Below are 17,924 nucleotides of genomic sequence, written 5' to 3' on the forward strand. Positions count from 1 at the left end.
TCCTCAGGGTAGCAGGGGAGGGAGATTTTACTCCCGTTTTCTACAGAAGTAAAATGAGGCACAGAGAAGTTCAGGAGCTTGCCCAAGACGACAGAGTTAGAAAATCCAGGGGTTGAACCCAGGCCACGGAGACTGAGGCAATTGGAGGAAAATCCCAAAGCGACACAGTTCCAAACCAGGCCTTTGGGTGAAAGAAGCAATGGACCCCAGGTCCCCACAGCCTCCTGGCCGGTGGCGCCTGATCGGCCCATTTAGCCCACGGGGGCTACTGGAGTTTGTGTGCGAGGACGCACAGACCCACAGACCGGTCTGGCATGAGGGGCGTGGGGGCGGCGTTCTCTCTGAGTGGCACAGAGATCACTATGCAGACTTCAGCCTGAGCTACGAACCGACCTGACTTGGGTTCGCACGCCCACCTCTGCACTTCGCTGATGGTTCTATGAGGCTCCGGCCCCGGAAGTCCCGGGCGCGGGCCCAGCCTGGACGCACGTGTCTCTGCAGTTCGCTTTCCGAACCCGACACACAAACTGAAACTAAAACGGCCAAAGCTCCGCCGCCGGCCCAGAGCGCAGGGAGCGCAGGCCAGGGGTCCGCCCTCAGCCTCGCCGGGGCGGGGACTCCCCAGCGCCCCTCCCCGGGCCGCTTTCCCTCCTCCTTCGCGGTCCCTTCTCCAGGGGGAAGGGGGGCTCTGAAGGCAGCTTCAGGCCAGGAGGGGTCCGAGGAGTGGGTGGTGGCGGGAGGGCGGAGACGGGGCGGGCCCTCGGAGAGAGCGACACCCCCCTCCTCCCCACCGACTGGGAGTCTGGCTAGGGGTGCAGAGGCCTTGGGGCGCTGGGGAGATGGCGGCGCGCAGTGTGGGCTGCGGCGTCCGGCGGCTCCGGAGCGTCCTGCAGGGACCTCGGGGGTGGCCGCCCGGCGGAGGGATCGGGCCGCGCAGGGCGGCCTCTGGGCCCCGGGGCAGCGCCCCCTGCGCCGGGGCAGCGCTGCCCGCCTCGTACCCCGCGCTGAAAGCGCTGGCGGAGCAGCAGCCCGACGCCTTCTGGGGGCCGCTGGCGCGCGACACGCTGGTGTGGGACACCCCCTTCCACACCGTCTGGGACTGTGACTTCAGCAGCGGCAAGATCGGCTGGTTCCTGGGAGGCCAGCTCAACGTGTCCGGTGAGTGGGCGGCGGGGACCAGGGCGCCCCCGGCTCAGACGTCCAGAGGCGACTCCGAGCGCAGCCGTCAGGGACGGGTCGCTGACCCGTGGGCCGGCACCTCCGGACCCCGAGGCCCCAGCCTCCCTCTCCGCTGTCACTCCGCGTCCCCCCACTTCTCCGGCTTCAGCCCGCGCCCGGGTGTCAGCTCGGGTCGCCCAGCTGCTGGCCCTGCCAGCCCTGCCGCCTCCTCCAATGGTGGGCTCTCAAGTGTAACGGCGGGAGCAGCAGGCGACACCCGGGGCAGGCTGGGGTGGTGGGTGCCGGGTGCACAGGAGCCGGGACTTCCCCGTACTCTGTGTTACCACCAGCTGCCCGCCCGGCGACTGGCCTGGGGAGATAGGTTGCCCAAGTAAACAAACCGAGCGGTGGCACGTAGCCTGGGAGGAGGAAACCCAGGGGCCAGCAGCTGGAATCACTTATCTCCTTGCTCCCCGGCAGTGCCTGTGGGAGGGAAGAAAGACCCGCGGGGCCTCCCAGCTCTCAGTTTCAGATGACCGTGCCCCTCCTAAATCCCCTCCCCACCCCCCAAACAAAAAGACCCATGGCTTGCTTTAGACTTGGTTCTGTTTGAGGTCCCAGAAACGAGCATCACCAGCCTCTGATTCCTTTGGGATCTGCTGAGATTGAGCCTACTACTGTATTGTCCAGTCAAGATTTGGGATTTGGGTGGTGGGAGGAGCACACTGTACCCGGAGGCTGCCTGGAGAGAAGGCCCAGGAACTGGAGGCCACCCAGGCAGGGTAGACTGGGGTGTGGGTAGCCTGGGGAGGAGGGAATTTACAGCCAGGTGGGGTGCTCAGGGGGGCTGCATGGCTAGGGAGGATGGGGTACCCAGTTAGGTGGAAGTGGGGTCTAGGGGATGTTTCTGGGGAGGACATGCAGATCTTAATGGCAGGGTCAGGTCCTGGCCAAGACCCGAACTTCGGGGTAGGGTCTGGTGTTTGCACAACTCCACCATTTACTGGGCCCCTGACTCCTCCTCTGAGCCTGTCGCCTCATTTGTAAACGGGGGCAGTAAGCCCGCTTGTAGGTTGATTGTGAGGACAGAGTGCTGGAGGTGTGGAACAGGCCCAGCACTTATTGGTGATCAATAAGTAATAGCAATTTTATCATATTTCAAATAGCCATACAATGATAGGTAGTGTCTTGCAGTTCTTTTTTCTTTTTTTAAATATATTTTTTTGTTAATCCTCACCTGAGGATATTTTTCCTTTGATCTTTTAGAGCAGCGGTTCTCAACCTGTGGGGCGCAACCCCTTTGGCGGTCGAACGACCCTTTCACAGGGGTCGCCTAAGACCATCCTGCATATCAGATATTTACATTATGATTCATAACAGTAGCAACATTACAGTTATGAAGTAGCAAGGAAAATAATTTTATGTTTGGGTCATAACATGAGGAACTGTATTTAAAGGGCCAGAAGGTTGAGAACCACTGTTTTAGAGAGAGTGGAAGAGAGAGGGAAAGACAGAGAGAAACATCTATGTGAGAGAAACACATTGATTGGTTGCCTCCTGTACTCACCCTGACCAGGGCCGGGGCTGATGAGGAGCCTGCAACCAAGGTACATGCCCTTTGACCTGAATCAAACCCGGGACCCTTTGGTCTGCAGGCCAACACTCTGTCCACTGAGCTAAACCAGCTAGGGCTCTTGCAATTATTTTTCAAACAAAGAAACTTAGGGAAGAACTTTGGGCCAGATTCCGTCCCCCCCCCCCCCATTTTGTATACTACTTTGATGGTTTAATTAAAATGAATCACTTACGAGATAAGTGTTTTCTTTAAAATTGAGTCAGCAGCAAGTGTCCTTGAACTAGTGGGTAAAAGAAGAACAAAACAAACCCTTAGGTTTGCAGAGTTACCCTTGGAGGGAAGAGAGCCACTTGCAGGAGAGAGCAGAACATGTAATGTGCAGCGCTTGTGCAAGCGACTGGGGCTGTGGAGGCCCGAAGCCGCTGGGGATGGTCAGGGCTGGCTCATGCACACTTGTAGCCTCTCACTCCCAGATCAGTCACTGGGGATGGACCTCCTGGGACAGGCAGGAAGGGCCTCTCGAGCCCCACTCAGTCAGGCTCAACCTGTGGTTGGCCAGCAGAAGTGCGTCTTTTTCCTTCACTTATTTTACCAGAAACTGAGCTTCAGAACCTGCCCTGTGGAAAAACAGGTTTTCAGCAGCATTCTCACTTTGAATGTGTATGTCCACCCTCTCATCTGTCAGGAATATCTCTGCCCTTTGACAGTGTCTGCAAACCACAGAGGCGATGGCATGAAAAAGACCAGGCCAGGCCATAGCTGCTCTGGGAGCCCCCTAGAGAGCTGTGGAATGGTGGGTATGCTTTGGGCTGATCTGTCTGTGTGACAGTCACTGTAACGATGGCTTATTCCAAAGGAGTAGCACTTTTGAAACTCCCATTACCCCTTCGGGAACATCTGTACCACTAATTCTCAAACTGTGGCCCCCAGACCAGCAGCACCTGGGAATTTTATTAGACATGCAAGTTCTCGGGCTTCATCTGAGACCCTGGAATCCAAAACCCTGAGGGTGGCGCTCTGCCATCTGTGTTTATAAGCTCTCCGGGTGCTCCCGAGGGACATACAAGGTTGAGAACCACTGACCTATAGGCCCCAAGCTAGGGCAGATAAGACACTTCTAAATGGGCAGAATTGGGATTAGTGTCCTGGAGATGACTCCAGCCAGCAAACAGAAATGGCAGATGGGTGGTGCAGTACAGCTTAGTGGTTCTGGGTATGTCTTGAGAATTCCACCTGGGTCTGCCTCCTTGCTTTCCCCTTACTGTTCTCTACATGGATCTCCTTGTCTGTACAGTAAGACAGTCTGAATTCTGTTCTAGTCACTATTGTTGCTTATCAAACCGCCCCCAAGAGTCTTAGTACTCTCACCGCTCTGTGGGTCAGGACTTTGGACAGGGCCCCATGGGCATGGCTTGCTTCTGCTCCCCATTGATCTGTGTCTCAGGCTGTCATCACAAGTCTGGGACCTTGACTGGGAGGACTCAGGCTGGCTCAGCTGGAACTGTGTCCTAAACCACTTACACAGGGCCCAGGGACATCGACCAGAGGTCACAGACACCACAGCAGAAGCTGCTAGGTTTCTTCTGACCCACAGTGGATGGCCTGGGGACTCCTAGGGCTGTTGTTAGCATTAAATGAGAAAACACTTATAAAGTTCTCTGCACAGTCTTTACTCACATCCAATCACTGGCCTTTGTTATTAATTAATGAATCCTGTGGTAGTAGGGGAAGCTGGGGTGGCTAGGGGGTTGTGACATTGAGCCTGACCTTCAGCAGTGCTGCTGAGAGTGCTGTGTTTCCTCTGAACAGGACCACACGCGCTTGCGTCCAATCAGTCTGGATGAGGCTGGAAACGGGCCAGGAGGGTATGCAGGTGGTCAACAGGGCTCCAAAGATCTAAAAAGGATTCTTCCCAGACTTTGAAATTTGGCTCTGTCCTCCACACGGCTCCACTGATGTTTTGCTCTGTGGTGTATAGACTCAAGATGTCAGGAAGGTGCAGATGCAGAACTGGAGGGTAATTGCGTATGTTGCTTTCAAAACACACAACCGTACTGTCTTTTCTAAATACCAAATTCTGAGTCTGATTTTTCTTAAGTGTGTGTATTCTTGCTTTCAAGCAAGGGGATAGAGAAACTATTTTTAACCAAGCATTGAACACAGAGATTTCTGGATGCTTCTGGGGACATCCGTTGCAGCGATGGGAACCACTTTGCTATACTTTTCTTTATGACGCGCCTCCAATCATTTAGAAGGTGGATACACTGACAATCGCAAGACACTATAGTCTTGGTGCTTTGCTTATTTCTCAGCAATTGAAGTAACTTGTCTAAGGTCTTCCAAGGAACTTGAAATGAAAATGTGACCCCAGGTCTTAGGAGAAAAGTCCTCCAGAAGGGACTGATTTCTCTGTAGTTTTCAGAGGCCTGGAGTTTTAAAGGGCAGATGCTTCTGGAAAGTTGGCAGATACAATTTTTGTGACTGATGTAATAATATCTTACCTCGTGCCAGGGAGAGTTTCTATTTAAGGAAAACCCATTGTGAATCCTTTTGTGAATATTAGCTCCCTTGTTTCTTTTGATTAAAATAGAATTTCTGTGTGTGGGTTTACTTCAAGTTGGGAAGGGGAAGGATGTATTTTAACAACTGACCGGAGTTCTTGAAAATTCCTACATAAGCGTGTGCCATCTTTATAATGGATATTATAACCTCTTTTTTTTTTTTAAAAGACAAAAAACAAAAACCCAATCCTGTGAACCATCAGCAGTCATTTGCTGAACTGTGTTAGGCTCAATGGTAGACCTGCCTTGAGGTGAACATGATGGAGCCTCTTCTCATCTCATTGTCATGACAGCAGTGTGAAGTGGCTGGTGGTCCCATTGTACAGATGTGGAAATAAAGGTTCCAACTCATGTACAGTGATGAGCAGTGCAGAAAATGCCCCAGTGCCACAGAGTGCATTCTCATGAGGATGTGAATCACAGGTCAGTAAATGAGCAAATCCACTCTAGGGTAACTTCCTCAAGGCATTTACAGTTGCTAAGGGAAGAATTATGATGTCAGCCCCCATGATACGTGAATCTTAGGGACCTTGTGAATTAGACTGAGGAGAGTTTAGCAGAGCCAGCATTGTGTCCCAGAATGGGGGCACTGGGCAGAATAACTAAGTGTTAAAGGGTGTGGGCCACTGCGTGATGGAGAGAAAGAGAGATCATTGCTGGGAAATTTGAGTGAGGAGGTGGGGTTTGAGCTGAGCCTTAAAGTGCATTAGGGTCTTGCCCAACTCTTCCTGGCAATGCTTGTAAGCGGAATTTTCTTGTCCCACTGCTCAGTTCTATGGGCGGAGACATTTGTGTGGAGGAGTGAGAATTTCTTCCTTTATCCTTGCTCTCTCCCTTCCTTCTTTGCTTTTCTCCCTGAAGTTGGAGCAATAGCAGGAACCATCCATATGTGTTAAATGCCAGCGGATCACATGGTGTTTTAGGGCCACTGTCACTCAGACCCTGCACTGTGCTTTCTCTAGGTGCCCTTGTCAAATGAGTGTAAGCCATGGCAGCTGAGAAACTGCCTGTCCCTGGGAACACTGCACACACTCTGACCCTGTGACGGGAAACTCTCCAGTGGCATCTAATTCCTATTGTCTCGCCCAGACTTAGGAACTGTTACCCCCATTTTGGATTAAGAAAGTGACATTTAGATTAAATAACAAGTGTGTCCTCGCTGCTTAATGAGTGTTTGGACAGGGATGGACTCTGGAGGGTGGGTTTGACCTGTGATGTAGGTGAGGTCAGATGTCTTGCAGAGCTGGCAAGTGTTGTTTTTTTTTTTTAATTTATTATTGTTTTTATTGTTGACAGTATTACAGATGTCCACCATTTTCCCTGCTTTTGCCCCTCTCGACCAGCCCCTGCCACACCCCTGGCCTCCACCACACTATTGTCTGTGTCCAGGGGCTGTGTGTATATGCATAATTGTACTTTGGTTAATCTTTTCCCATCCCCTTCCCCACCCTCCCTTCTGAGATCTGTCAGTCTATTCCATGTATCCGTGCCTCCTCTAAACCCATTTTGTTCATCAGTTTATTTTGTTCATTAGATTATATATATTACCGAGGTCATACGGTATTTATCTTTCTTTGACTGGCTTATTTTGCATAGCATATTAATATCCAGGTTCACCATGCTGTTGCAAAGGGAAGAGTTTCTTCTATATATTTTTTTTGTTAATCCTCACCTGAGGATATTTTTCCCATTGATTTTTAGAAAGAGAGGAAGGGAGAGGGAGAGAAAGAGAAAAACAACGATGTGAGAGAGACAAATTGATTGGTTGCCTCCCACACATTCCAACCGGGGGCTAAGGAAAGAATCTGCAACCCAGATATGTGCCTTGACTGGGAATCAAACCCATAACCCTTCTGTGTGCGGGCCAAAGCTTTAACCACTGAGCAACACCTGCCAGGATAAGAGTTCCTTCTTTTTTTACAGCCAGGTAGTATTTATTCTGGAAGTGTACCACAGCTTTTCTACCCACTCATCTACTGGTGGGCATTTGGGCATCCGTACCTCTGGGCCTATTTTGTTCACTAGTTTACTTTGTTCTTTAGATTCCACATATGAGTGAGATCATGTGATATTTGTCTTTCTCTGACTGGCTTATTTTGCTTAGCATAATCATCTCCAGGTCCCTCCATGCTGTTACAAAGGGTAACAGAAAGATCCTTCATTTTTACAGCTGTATAGTATTCCATTATGTAAATGTACCACAGCTTTTTTATCCACTCATTTACTGATGGGCACTTGGGACTGTTTCCAGATCTTAGGTATTGTAAATAATGCTGCTATGAACACAGGGGTGCATATACTCAAAATGGATAAGCAACTTAAATGTAACTTGCAAAACCATAAAAACCCAAGAAGAAAATAGGCAGAAAGAAAATACCAATCTTTCTGATGGGTATTTCAGAATTCTTAGGATATATTCCCAGACATGAGATCACTGGGTCAAATGGCAGTTCCATTTTTAATTTTTTGAGGAAACTCCATACTGTTTTCCACAGGGGCTGCAACAGTCTGCATTCCCACCAGCAGTGCACGAGGGTTCCTTTTCTCCACATCCTTGACAGCACTTGTTGTTTGTTGATTTGTTGCTGGTGGCCATTCTGACAGGTGTGAGGTGATACCTCATTGTAGTTTTAATTTACATCTCTCTGGTGATTAGTGATGTTGAGCATTTTTTCATGTGTCTCTTGGCCATCTGTTATGTCCTTTTTGGAGAAGTGTCTATTCAGGTCGTTTGTCTATTTTTTAATTGGATTGTTGAGTTATACAAGTTCTTTATATATTTTAGAGATTAATCCTTTATCAGATGTATTGTTGGCAAATATGTTATCCCATACAGTGGGTTCCCTTTTCATCTTGTTGATTGTTTCTTTTGCTGTGCAGAACATTTTTAGTTTGATGTAGCCCCATTTGTTTATTCTTTCCTTTGTTTTTCTGGCCCTAGGAGATGTCTTGGCAAAAATACTGCTACATGAGATATCTGAGATTTTGCTGCCTATTTTCTTCTTGGATTTTTATGGTTTTGCAAGTTCTACTTAAGTTGCTTATCCATTTTGAGTATATTCTTGTATATGGTGTAAGTTGGTGGTCTAGTTTCATTTTTTTGCATGTACCTGTCCAGTTTTCCCAACACCATTTATTGAAGAGACTGTCTATATTCCATTGTATGCTTTTGCCTCCTTTGTCAAATATTAATTGATCATAATGGCATGGGTCAATTTCTGAACAGTCTCTGTTCTGTTCCATTAACCTATATGCCTGTTCTTGTACCAGTACCAGGCTGTATTGATGACAGTGGCCTTGTAGTATAGTTTGATACCTAGTATTGTGATCCCTCCAACTTTGTTCTTCTTTCTCAAGATTGCTAAGGCTATTTGGGGCCTTTATTATGCTCAAGTATAATCCCTCTGTTCCCACTTTGCTGAGAGTTTTTCTCTAAAAATGGGTTCTGGATTTTGGAAAGAGGTTCTCTATCACTTGCTCACTTCCTTCTCCCTCTGGTATCCCTATAGATGTTGTTACATTTCACATTGTGCCAAATTATCCTTAAACTACCCTCTTGTTTTTTAATTCTTTCTTTTGCTGCTCAGATGGAGTGACTTATTTTCTATCTTGTCTTCTAATTCACTGACCAACTCTCTGCTTTGTTCAGCCTACTGATTATTCTTTCCAGTCTATTCTGTATTTCAGATATGACATTCTTCATTTTCGACCTATTATTTATTATGGTTTCTATGTTATTTTTTATGCTTTTGAATATCCTTAGAACAGTTACTTTGAGCTCTTTTTCTTTTTTTAAAATATATTTTATTGATTTTTTACAGAGAGGAAGGGAGAAGGATAGAGAGCTAGAAACATCAATGAGAGAGAAACATTGATCAGCTGCCTCCCGCACATCTCCCACTGGGGATGTGCCCGCAACCCAAGTACATGCCCTTGACCGGAATCGAACCTGGGACCTTTCAGTATGCAGGCCGACGCTCTATCCACTGAGCCAAACCAGTTTTGGCTGAGCTCTTTTTCTGATAAATTGCTTGCCTCCATTTCATTTAGCTCCTTTACTGGAGATTCCTCCTATTATATCATTTGGGGCCCGATTCTTTGTCTCCCCATTTTGGCTTTCTTTTTGTGTTTGATTCAGTGTATTAGATAGGACTGCAATGACTACCAATCTTCGTGGGGTGGCCTTCTGTAGTAGGTGTCCTGTGGGACCCAGTGGTTCAGTCTCCTTGATCTCCTGAGCTGGGTGCTCTAGGAATGTCTCTTGTGCGGGTTATTTGGGCCCTCCTATTATAATTTGGTCTTGATTGATGTTGGTCCATTTGTGGGTGGGATCGACCTTCAGGCTGGCTGAATATGAGGCTCAACCCCCCCTCCCCCCCCCCCCCCCCCGGCATGCAAACTGCTGGGCAGGTCCCATCTCAAGGTGTCTTGATAGGCTCAGTGGCATAGTCATTAACCTTTTGGGCTGGGTGTCTATCGAGATAAACCTTGATCACCATGAATGAGATGCTGTGCAGGGGCTGCCCTCCAAGGTGGGATTATTCCCAGCAGGGTCTGGAACCTGCCAGGATTCCCCTTTGGATGTGCCATTTTATGTGGCTAATTGGATTGGCGTCTTGTGTGGTTTGAGCTCTGTTTCTGATAAATTCAAGCCAAACTCTTTAGTCTCTGCCAGAGACTCCAACTCTAGTTCCCCCTCTGGGGTCTCACTGCAGGTTCAGGCTGGATACAGTCTGCAGACTCCTCTGCAGCACCAGGTTCGGCCGCCCTGGGCTCAGAGGGATAGATCAAGAGTTTCCTATTGAGGATGTCTGGGGCCTAGGGATTATTCCCAGCAGGGTCTGGAACCTGCCAGGATTCCCCTTTGGATGTGCCATTTTATGTGGCTAATTGGATTGGCGTCTTGTGTGGTTTGAGCTCTGTTTCTGATAAATTCAAGCCAAACTCTTTAGTCTCTGCCAGAGACTCCAACTCTAGTTCCCCCTCTGGGGTCTCACTGCAGGTTCAGGCTGGATACAGTCTGCAGACTCCTCTGCAGCACCAGGTTCGGCCGCCCTGGGCTCAGAGGGATAGATCAAGAGTCTCCTATTGAGGATGTCTGGGGCCTAGCCTGCAGGTGGGGACTCACACTTTGAATGACCTGCTGTGAGCTGCTCTCCATCCCCCACAGAACTTCACCCAGCGGGGATATCCAGAACTTCACAGGCTGAACCAAACAGTCTCCTGTTGGGAGTGGTGTCTGCAGCCTGCAGGAGTGGAGGACTGGCACCGCCTCTCCTTCCTGGGCCTGCAAGGTGAAACTCACAGGAAGCTCGGATCTGCCACTCCACAGTGTAGTCACAGAGCTCAGCACTCCCTGTTTGTCTCCCTGACAGAAGCCTCCTTGGGGGATACAGTCCCCAAATCCCAGCTCCTCTGTGCCACCAAAGCAAGGAGGAGGGGCCAGGAAATCAGCCCTGTGCAGGACTCTGATCTCTCTGGGCGGCTGGTCTCCACAAAGTGGGGCTGAAATTCCCAGCTCTGATTGGGCTCCGAACCCTGTAGTACGGGCCTAAAATCCCAGACCTGCACTGCTCCCCTGCACCGCCAGCCAGCAGGCTGGGCAGACCAGGTGGCTCCACAGGTGGGTGAGGGGCTGTGGCCCTGTGCTAAATGTGGAAGAGACGTTCCTTTTCCCCCAAACCACACAGATTAGTCACTGACTGGGGCTCTCTGCCCAATGCCTTTCCAGAAAGTAGAGGGTCCCTCAAAGTCACTGCTGGGTGCAGCCTGCAGACCCCTCCACTGGACCCAAACACAGCCGCACAACCTCTCCAGCAGTCAGAGTCTGGAGCAAACTTGTCTGGCTGTGGCTGCTAACAGTAGGTGCGGTCCGAGTCTCCCAGATGGACAGAATCCCCCTGAATCCCTCTGCCCAATGCTACACAGGCTCTTCCTGTCTCTTTGCTCTGGGTTGGGGATCTCTGTGTGGGGTTGAGCCTCCACACTCCCAGGGGAGGGAGCTTTTCAGGGACAATATCTGTTTGGCCTGTTGGCAGCCACACCTGCCTGAGGGGGGCTTTCCCTTTCTGCACCTCCTCTTACCAGTCTCTACATGGCTTCTTCGGTGCTACCTAGAAACACTATTTCAGATCAGCTACACTTCAGTTGGTTTTCAAGTAGTTTAGCTGTAAACTGCTCCAGGCATCCCAGATGCAAACCCCTAACCCCACCCCGGATCAGTCCATGGCTGGAAGAAAGTGCATGCAGTCTCCACCTTTCATCTCCCTGGCAGGACTTTTGATCACTCCTGTCCCCGTAGGGAAAAGAAAGCCCCCCGGAATTGGGAATATACATACAAAGTAGAATGCGTGTAGAGGTACCCATGCATGTCTGTCTATGGGAGCCTGGGCCTGAACCAGCAGCAACAGCGTCACTGGGATCTGTTAGAGGGGAAATCTCAGGCTGCCCAGATCTGCTCACTCAGACTTCCAGTAGTTGTGGGGTCATAATGTGTGTGCTAAGAAGCCCTTTGGAGGTTCTGGGGGATTTAGAAGTGCTGACTGAGTCCAACAAGAGAACTTCTTGAGGAACAAAGCCATGAAGATAGGAAGAGGTCTGTTCCCTCCCCTGGGCATGGGGCCAGCCTTGTGCCATTTAGACTCCATCGTTGCTCTTTAGCTCAAGGACTTGAATGGTCTGCCCACCATCCAGAGCTGAGGTGCTTCTCTGCTCTGCGCTCCGGCTTAGGCTGCATGTGTGAAGATATGAACAGGACATCTGGCCCCTGCCCACAGAGGGACAGCAAGTGCAAACGCCTCAAGCGAGTTAGAGGTCCCCAGGACGTGAAGTGCTCACTGAGACAGTGAGAATGTGTAGGTCGGGAACTGCAGGAGAGTGGGCAGTAGGTGAGAGAGTGGGTCAGTGTGCCACAGAAAGGAAGAGCCACGTAAAGGTCCCGAGGCTGGAAGGTGCTCACCAGAATCGGCACTGCCATAGGGAGAGGTCGATCACTCAGGGTCTTGGCGGCCACTTGCCCAGCACCTCCCATGTTCAGGGAAGGTACCTGGGGACACTGCACCTGGGCTCAGTGCCTACCTGCCTGAATTCCTGCTGTTTGTCAGCCCTGGGAAGAGGTGGCCACAGGGCTGGTCTCGCTGGCCAGCCAGCAACATTCTGGGTGCTGTCCATCATGGGGCAAGTCTTTCCCCTCCACCTTCTGCACCTCTGCCCTCCTGCTTGGCTCTGTGGCACTGAGGGTCTAGGTTCGAAGTTGGGAAGTCATGTGTTGGCACCCTGGCTGCTGTGGGAGCAGGTGATATGGGTACATGAGCCCCAGGTAAGGTGTTACTTGTGTTTTGAGGCCCTTCCTATTGCTTCCTGGCTCGGCCTTGGGCAGGTCACTGGACCACCTGTAGACTGTTTCCTAAGCTATATATGAGCTGGCCACTTTCCAGGGTGACTCAGAAGGTCCACCTCAGGGCGGGAGAAGGTGTGTTGATTTCAGATTTCTCAGATAAGAGTGCACACTTGTCACCTGGAGTCTTCTCAGCACTGATCCGGGGTGGGGTTAGGGGTTTGCATCTGGGATGCCTGGAGCAGCCAGGGTCCAACAAACACTCATGTACACTGGAAGCAGCGCCCTGCTGCCGGACTCCTGCTCAGCGGACTCCAGCTCAGTGCACAGCTTTAACTCACCCTGTTTCCCCTCCAGCCCTTTCTCAGCATCTGTCCTCAGTTTAAGGAGCTGGGCATCCAAGGCTTGTCATGACCTGTTTAGGGTCACTGCTTCCCACTCCATCGGGGCCAGGCAGTGGAGGGGGGACAGGACGCGCCGGCTGAGGCGTGGCTCCCACCTTAGCTCCCAGGGGAGAGTGTGTCCTCATCTGCTGATTGTTCAAGAGAAGTCAGAGATCCCTAGCTTTAGTGGGAATTTGATTTATGAACTTCAGACCATTCTCTCTCTCTCTCTCTCTCTCTCTCTCTCTCTCTCTCTCTCTCTCTCGTACACACACTGATTTGGGCTTATTGTATAAATCCAGGTTCTACCACCAAGCCCCTTCTTCTTAGTTTCTCATCTTGATTTTCCTCTTTTCTGTTTTTTTTGGGGGGAGGGAGGGGGCATTTTTTCTCTTCTATTTTTCTAATAATTCAAATAACTTTTCTGCATCAGTAAGTAGTATTAGCAACTTTTTCCATGATATCTACCTCATATTTAAAATTTTTTGACGTATAATTTATATCCTGTTATGAGCCAGGAAATTGAAATGATTTTTTTTATTATAAAGAATAAAATAACCCAAGAGGGAAAGATGTAATTCACACACACACACACACACACACACTAAACTATGTAATATTTTCACGTGAGTTCACCCTCTCAAGAACTATAGGAATCATATGATCTTTTGGTATCTCCCATAACTTTTGTCAGAACGGTTATCCCATTTAAAAGTCTCTAACTCATAGTATGGTATTTATCAGTTGGCAATACAGAACCTTGTATTTATATAACGGTACTTTAATGTTCAGTATTTCATTTGTTCCTGGTCATGGCCTCTTGAGTTAGAGATAATGGATAATGCAGCTCCCAGTTACGTAGGAGGAGATTGATTTGAAGAAGATAAGTAACTGCCCCGAAGAGAAAAAAACACACAAATTTATATGTCTGGACATTGGGGTGACCTGAAGAGCAGGTGGGCAGATGGCTGCTACCCCCAACAGCTATGTGTGATGTTCATTTCCCCTGCTGATGGGGAGGTGAGCAATGAAAGGCCGGCTTCGAAGGCTGGCATTACCAGCCACGGTTAAGCTCACCTTGAACAGGATGTCAGCAAATGAACATGATTTTACTAATCTTCAGTTTACAGTACACCGGAAGAACTGACCTCTTCTTTTTATGGGAAGTCATGTGACCTGGGTTTGAGTAAGGGCGGGGGGGGGGTGTGGGGGGGAGGAGCAGAGCCTTCCGGCAAACCACCATTGCATTTCCCCATCATTGCAACACTCCTTGGAGCAGAGGCTGGTTTTAGGTTTTAGGGTGTTGGCTGGACACCTGAGAAGGAATGTGGCTTCTTGGCCTGGACTGTGTGCATCTCTACCACACACGAGAGCCCCTGGCATGAACCTTGTATTGCATCAGGAGCATCCAATTTGCATGAAATATTCTTTCCAACAGCTCAGGCTGTGGTGTGCAGCCCCAGCTGCACATTAGCACCACCCAGGGAGCTTTGAAACCACAAGGTCAATTGGGTCAGGGTCCCTGGGGGAGGCCCAGGTCACACCAATGTGTCACTGGGCTTGAGACCACTGGTGTGAAGTACCTGCCTCAGACTGTCCACAGGGGCTCACCCTAAACCTGTGAGGTCAAATTTGGGTAGTTATTGTCTTGTTTTCCCAGGCTCTGACAATCACCCTTCTCCTTGCAAGGAAGTAGAAACCTCCCCTTTGATGAGGGAAGGGTGCACCTCATCAGAGAGTAGTGCAGGTCACAGCGAACCAGACCCCCCCCCCCCCACATATTCATACTCTAAGAACACCGAGTCTAATGTTTGTTAACCTGTTTTTGTGCAGTCAACTGCTTGGATCGGCATGTTCAGAAGTCCCCGGAGAGTGTTGCTTTGATCTGGGAGCGAGACGAACCCGGAACGGAAGTGAGGATCACCTACAGGTACTGTGTGCTCCCTGACGGCGGGCATCTCGGTGCCCCCCACCCCCCACGGGTCTCCTGGGCCTCTGTGTCTGCTGTAGACGCTGGCGCCAGGTGCCTCTGCTGAGCTGTTTTCCAGAATTGCCCCGTTTGGAGGAGGCCTGGCTTTCCTGTTCACTTGGCAATACTCATTGTCTTCAGATTCCCATAGAAGGAACTGGTTCTTTGGGAACAACGATGATGAATGTTCAGGGCATTGGGAGGCTATTGGCACAGTTCTGTGAGTGTGTGTCTGGTCCTGGGCAGGCGTCCTGGTTGTCTGAATACGAAGGAACGTTGGGCATGTTCTCGCATCCCAGGAAAAGTGAGCATGAACGCGAGCTGAATGAAACACACGCTGACATAATTATTATAATTACTCTCAGTGCGCTTGTCAGAGTGGGACCAAAAATAAAATCAAGTCTTTTAAAGAGGGGGTACACCTGGCGTTTGTATTCTTTGACTCCTTAAGTTCTTCCCACATTCTAAGTGCTACGCACCCTTCTGGATATTGTGCGTGTGTTGAGGAGTTTGAACAAACCCGCTGTCCAGGAAGAGTACTGGCCTCCTGACCGAGCTGCCTCCTGTGGGGACAGCCTTGCCTGGGGTCTCTGTCCGTCACTGCAGGGCACTGGGTCTCCTTTCCCCAGGGCTAAGTCTCCTTTTGCTAAAGCCTTGCGGTCCCTCGGGTTCCCTGTACGGTACTTTCTCAGACACTAAGTTGCGTGCCCTTTACAACCACCCTCACTCCCCATCAAGGAGTCACGAGCACGATGATGCTCCCGGTGGGTGTCTTACAGTTTTTTATGTGCAGTCATTCAGCGCGTTTCATCGGGTGCCACTGTACCACACAGTCCCCAAGCACAGAGCAGTGTGGCTGGGCGTGTCTGAGGAGGTGACATTTAAGCTGAGGTCTACTGATGAGAAGCAGCAGCCATGCCCGACTGGCATGGCTCAGTGTTTACAGCGTGAACCAGGAGGTCACGGTTTGATTCCTGGTCAGGGCACATGCTCGGGTTGCGGGCTCGATCCCCAGTCGGGGGCATGCAGGAGGCAGCCGACCGACGATTCTCTCTCACCATTGATGTTCCTCTCCCTCTCTCTCTCTCCCTCTCCCTTCCTCTCTGAAAGCAATAAACATATTTTTTTTTTTAAAAGAAGAAGCGGCCATGAGAAGAATGGGGTAAGAACTTCCCAGGCCAATTCAGAACCCGGGGGTCCTTATTCAGCGTAGGTCCCCGGGAACGGAGAGAAGGTGCCTGTGGCTGGGGTGATGGGATGAGGGAATGTGGTGGCAGGAAGGGTCAGAGAAGCAGGTCCAGACCCAGGGGCCTGAGAACAGCAGTTCCTCTCCTGCCACTCAGGTGACTGAGGGGGCAGGGGAGAGCACTGAGCCCCTCTAGTTTCCTGTTTGTGGTTTGAACTTGGGATTTATCACCAAAGGTGGTAACATTCGCCAAAGATGGTAAAACTACTCAGGTTTACTTTGGGGCAGTACACTGACGTTTGTTAATCTGCCGCAGCTTCCAGTGGGCACTGCCCTACGGGTCCTCTCCTGTTTTTGCCAAGACCCTCAGCGGCCACAGCCCCTCATGGCCTTTCCAGCCTCCGCATCGACCTGTCTCCCACCGGCCGAGCCGAGACCTAAACACATAAACCTCAGGCCCCATCAGACAACGGAGGCAGGCCCCAGGACACCTGTGCACACGAGAGATTAGGGAGCGCTGCTCCAATAGACAGACCGGCTCCACTCTTCTTTACCATGATTGGCCCAGCTGGAGTGATGTGTGATTCGTTAGTAAAAAGAGCAAGGCTCTGTGGGTGGGGGCGGACGAGCCTACCATCTGGATGCTGGAGATAAAGTGGTTCAGCCACGGCCTGAATTCCTTCCATCGCTGCCTCAGGCATGCCTGGATCCCGGGGCAGGGGCGGGTGGGCGATGGGTCACATCTCCTTGCTGGGCGTCGCCTGTGCACACACCGAGTGGGTGTTCAGCCGCGTTCAACAGTCTGAGAGCTGGGCTCGGGCCGGCCTTTGGAGATGTATGGTTAATTGTAAACCTCGGGGAATTTTCAGGACCGCAGCCAGCGTGTTCAAGCTGAGAATAACTTTAGTTCCACTTCACCAAAGGAACCCTGGGCAAGTGGCAAACTCTTCCCTCTCCCAAAATGTGGAGGCTTAGCCCAGAACAGCTTTACATACCTCAGGCATCTTAGCACCGGATGGCTATTACTATTTACTCTTAGACTAAAAAGAAAGGTGTACGTACAGGTTGTCTAAAAGTGCAGCTAGTGTTTGAGAGACTTGGGTTATTGTTTTCCTGGTCGTTTTTGACACAAGGTTTTCTTTCTGTCCCCTCGGAGTAAAGCCACCTAGACACTGGTGATGGCTGTTTTGCCAGCGTAAAAACTGCCACTAAAATAAAGTGCTGTCCTGTTAGGTGTTCCCCGTGGTGGCGCCCAGATGCCCCAGGATGGCCACAAGCCCAAAGATCAAGTTATAGATTCATAGCCTGAACCCTTTACAGAAACACCTTGGGGTTGCCGGTGGCAGTAGCTCGGGCGAATGTCTCATCCCTCAAGTGCCCGAGGCCTCTCATTCCTGGGTCTGCTGAATTTTTTGGACGAGGCCCATTTCTGAAGAATCATTGTAGAGTTTGTTAACAAACCAACAGCTCCTGCCCCAATAACTATTGGCAGCACCTTTATCCCACTCACAAGAATTGCCACTGTTTTCCATATGTGTAGGCAGACATACATATACATGCCCACAGGGGTGTGTGTATACACATGTACTTGCACATATACATTTTAAAAAGGCTCATTCTCCATTCTCCAAGTATGTTTTTGTTGTTGTTGTTAATCCTCACCCAAGGATATTTTTCCCATTTTTTTTTTTTTTTTTAGAGAGAGTGGAAGGGGAGAGAGAGAGGTGAGAGAGACATCTATTGGTTGCCTCCCAC

The 17,924-nt window shown here is 50.2% G+C and overlaps 1 protein-coding gene across 2 annotated transcripts in view; it reads left to right on the forward strand.

The window, feature by feature from the left end:
* Positions 1–672: 672 nt before the first annotated feature.
* The window catches only part of ACSS1 (acyl-CoA synthetase short chain family member 1), a 53,973-nt gene continuing 36,721 nt past the window's right edge, over positions 673–17,924 (forward strand). The window contains exons 1-2 of one of the 2 annotated variants that reach the window (XM_081096473.1): positions 673–1,158; positions 14,848–14,944. In XM_081096473.1, coding sequence (XP_080952599.1) covers positions 840–1,158; positions 14,848–14,944 — 416 coding nt within the window. In that variant the 5' untranslated portion in view covers positions 673–839. The remainder of the gene's footprint in view (positions 1,159–14,847; positions 14,945–17,924) is intronic. The other variant, XM_081096474.1, reaches the window with a different exon arrangement.

The sequence above is a fragment of the Myotis nattereri genome (assembly GCF_964212035.1).
Source record: "Myotis nattereri genome assembly, chromosome: 8".
NCBI lineage: Eukaryota > Metazoa > Chordata > Mammalia > Chiroptera > Vespertilionidae > Myotis > Myotis nattereri.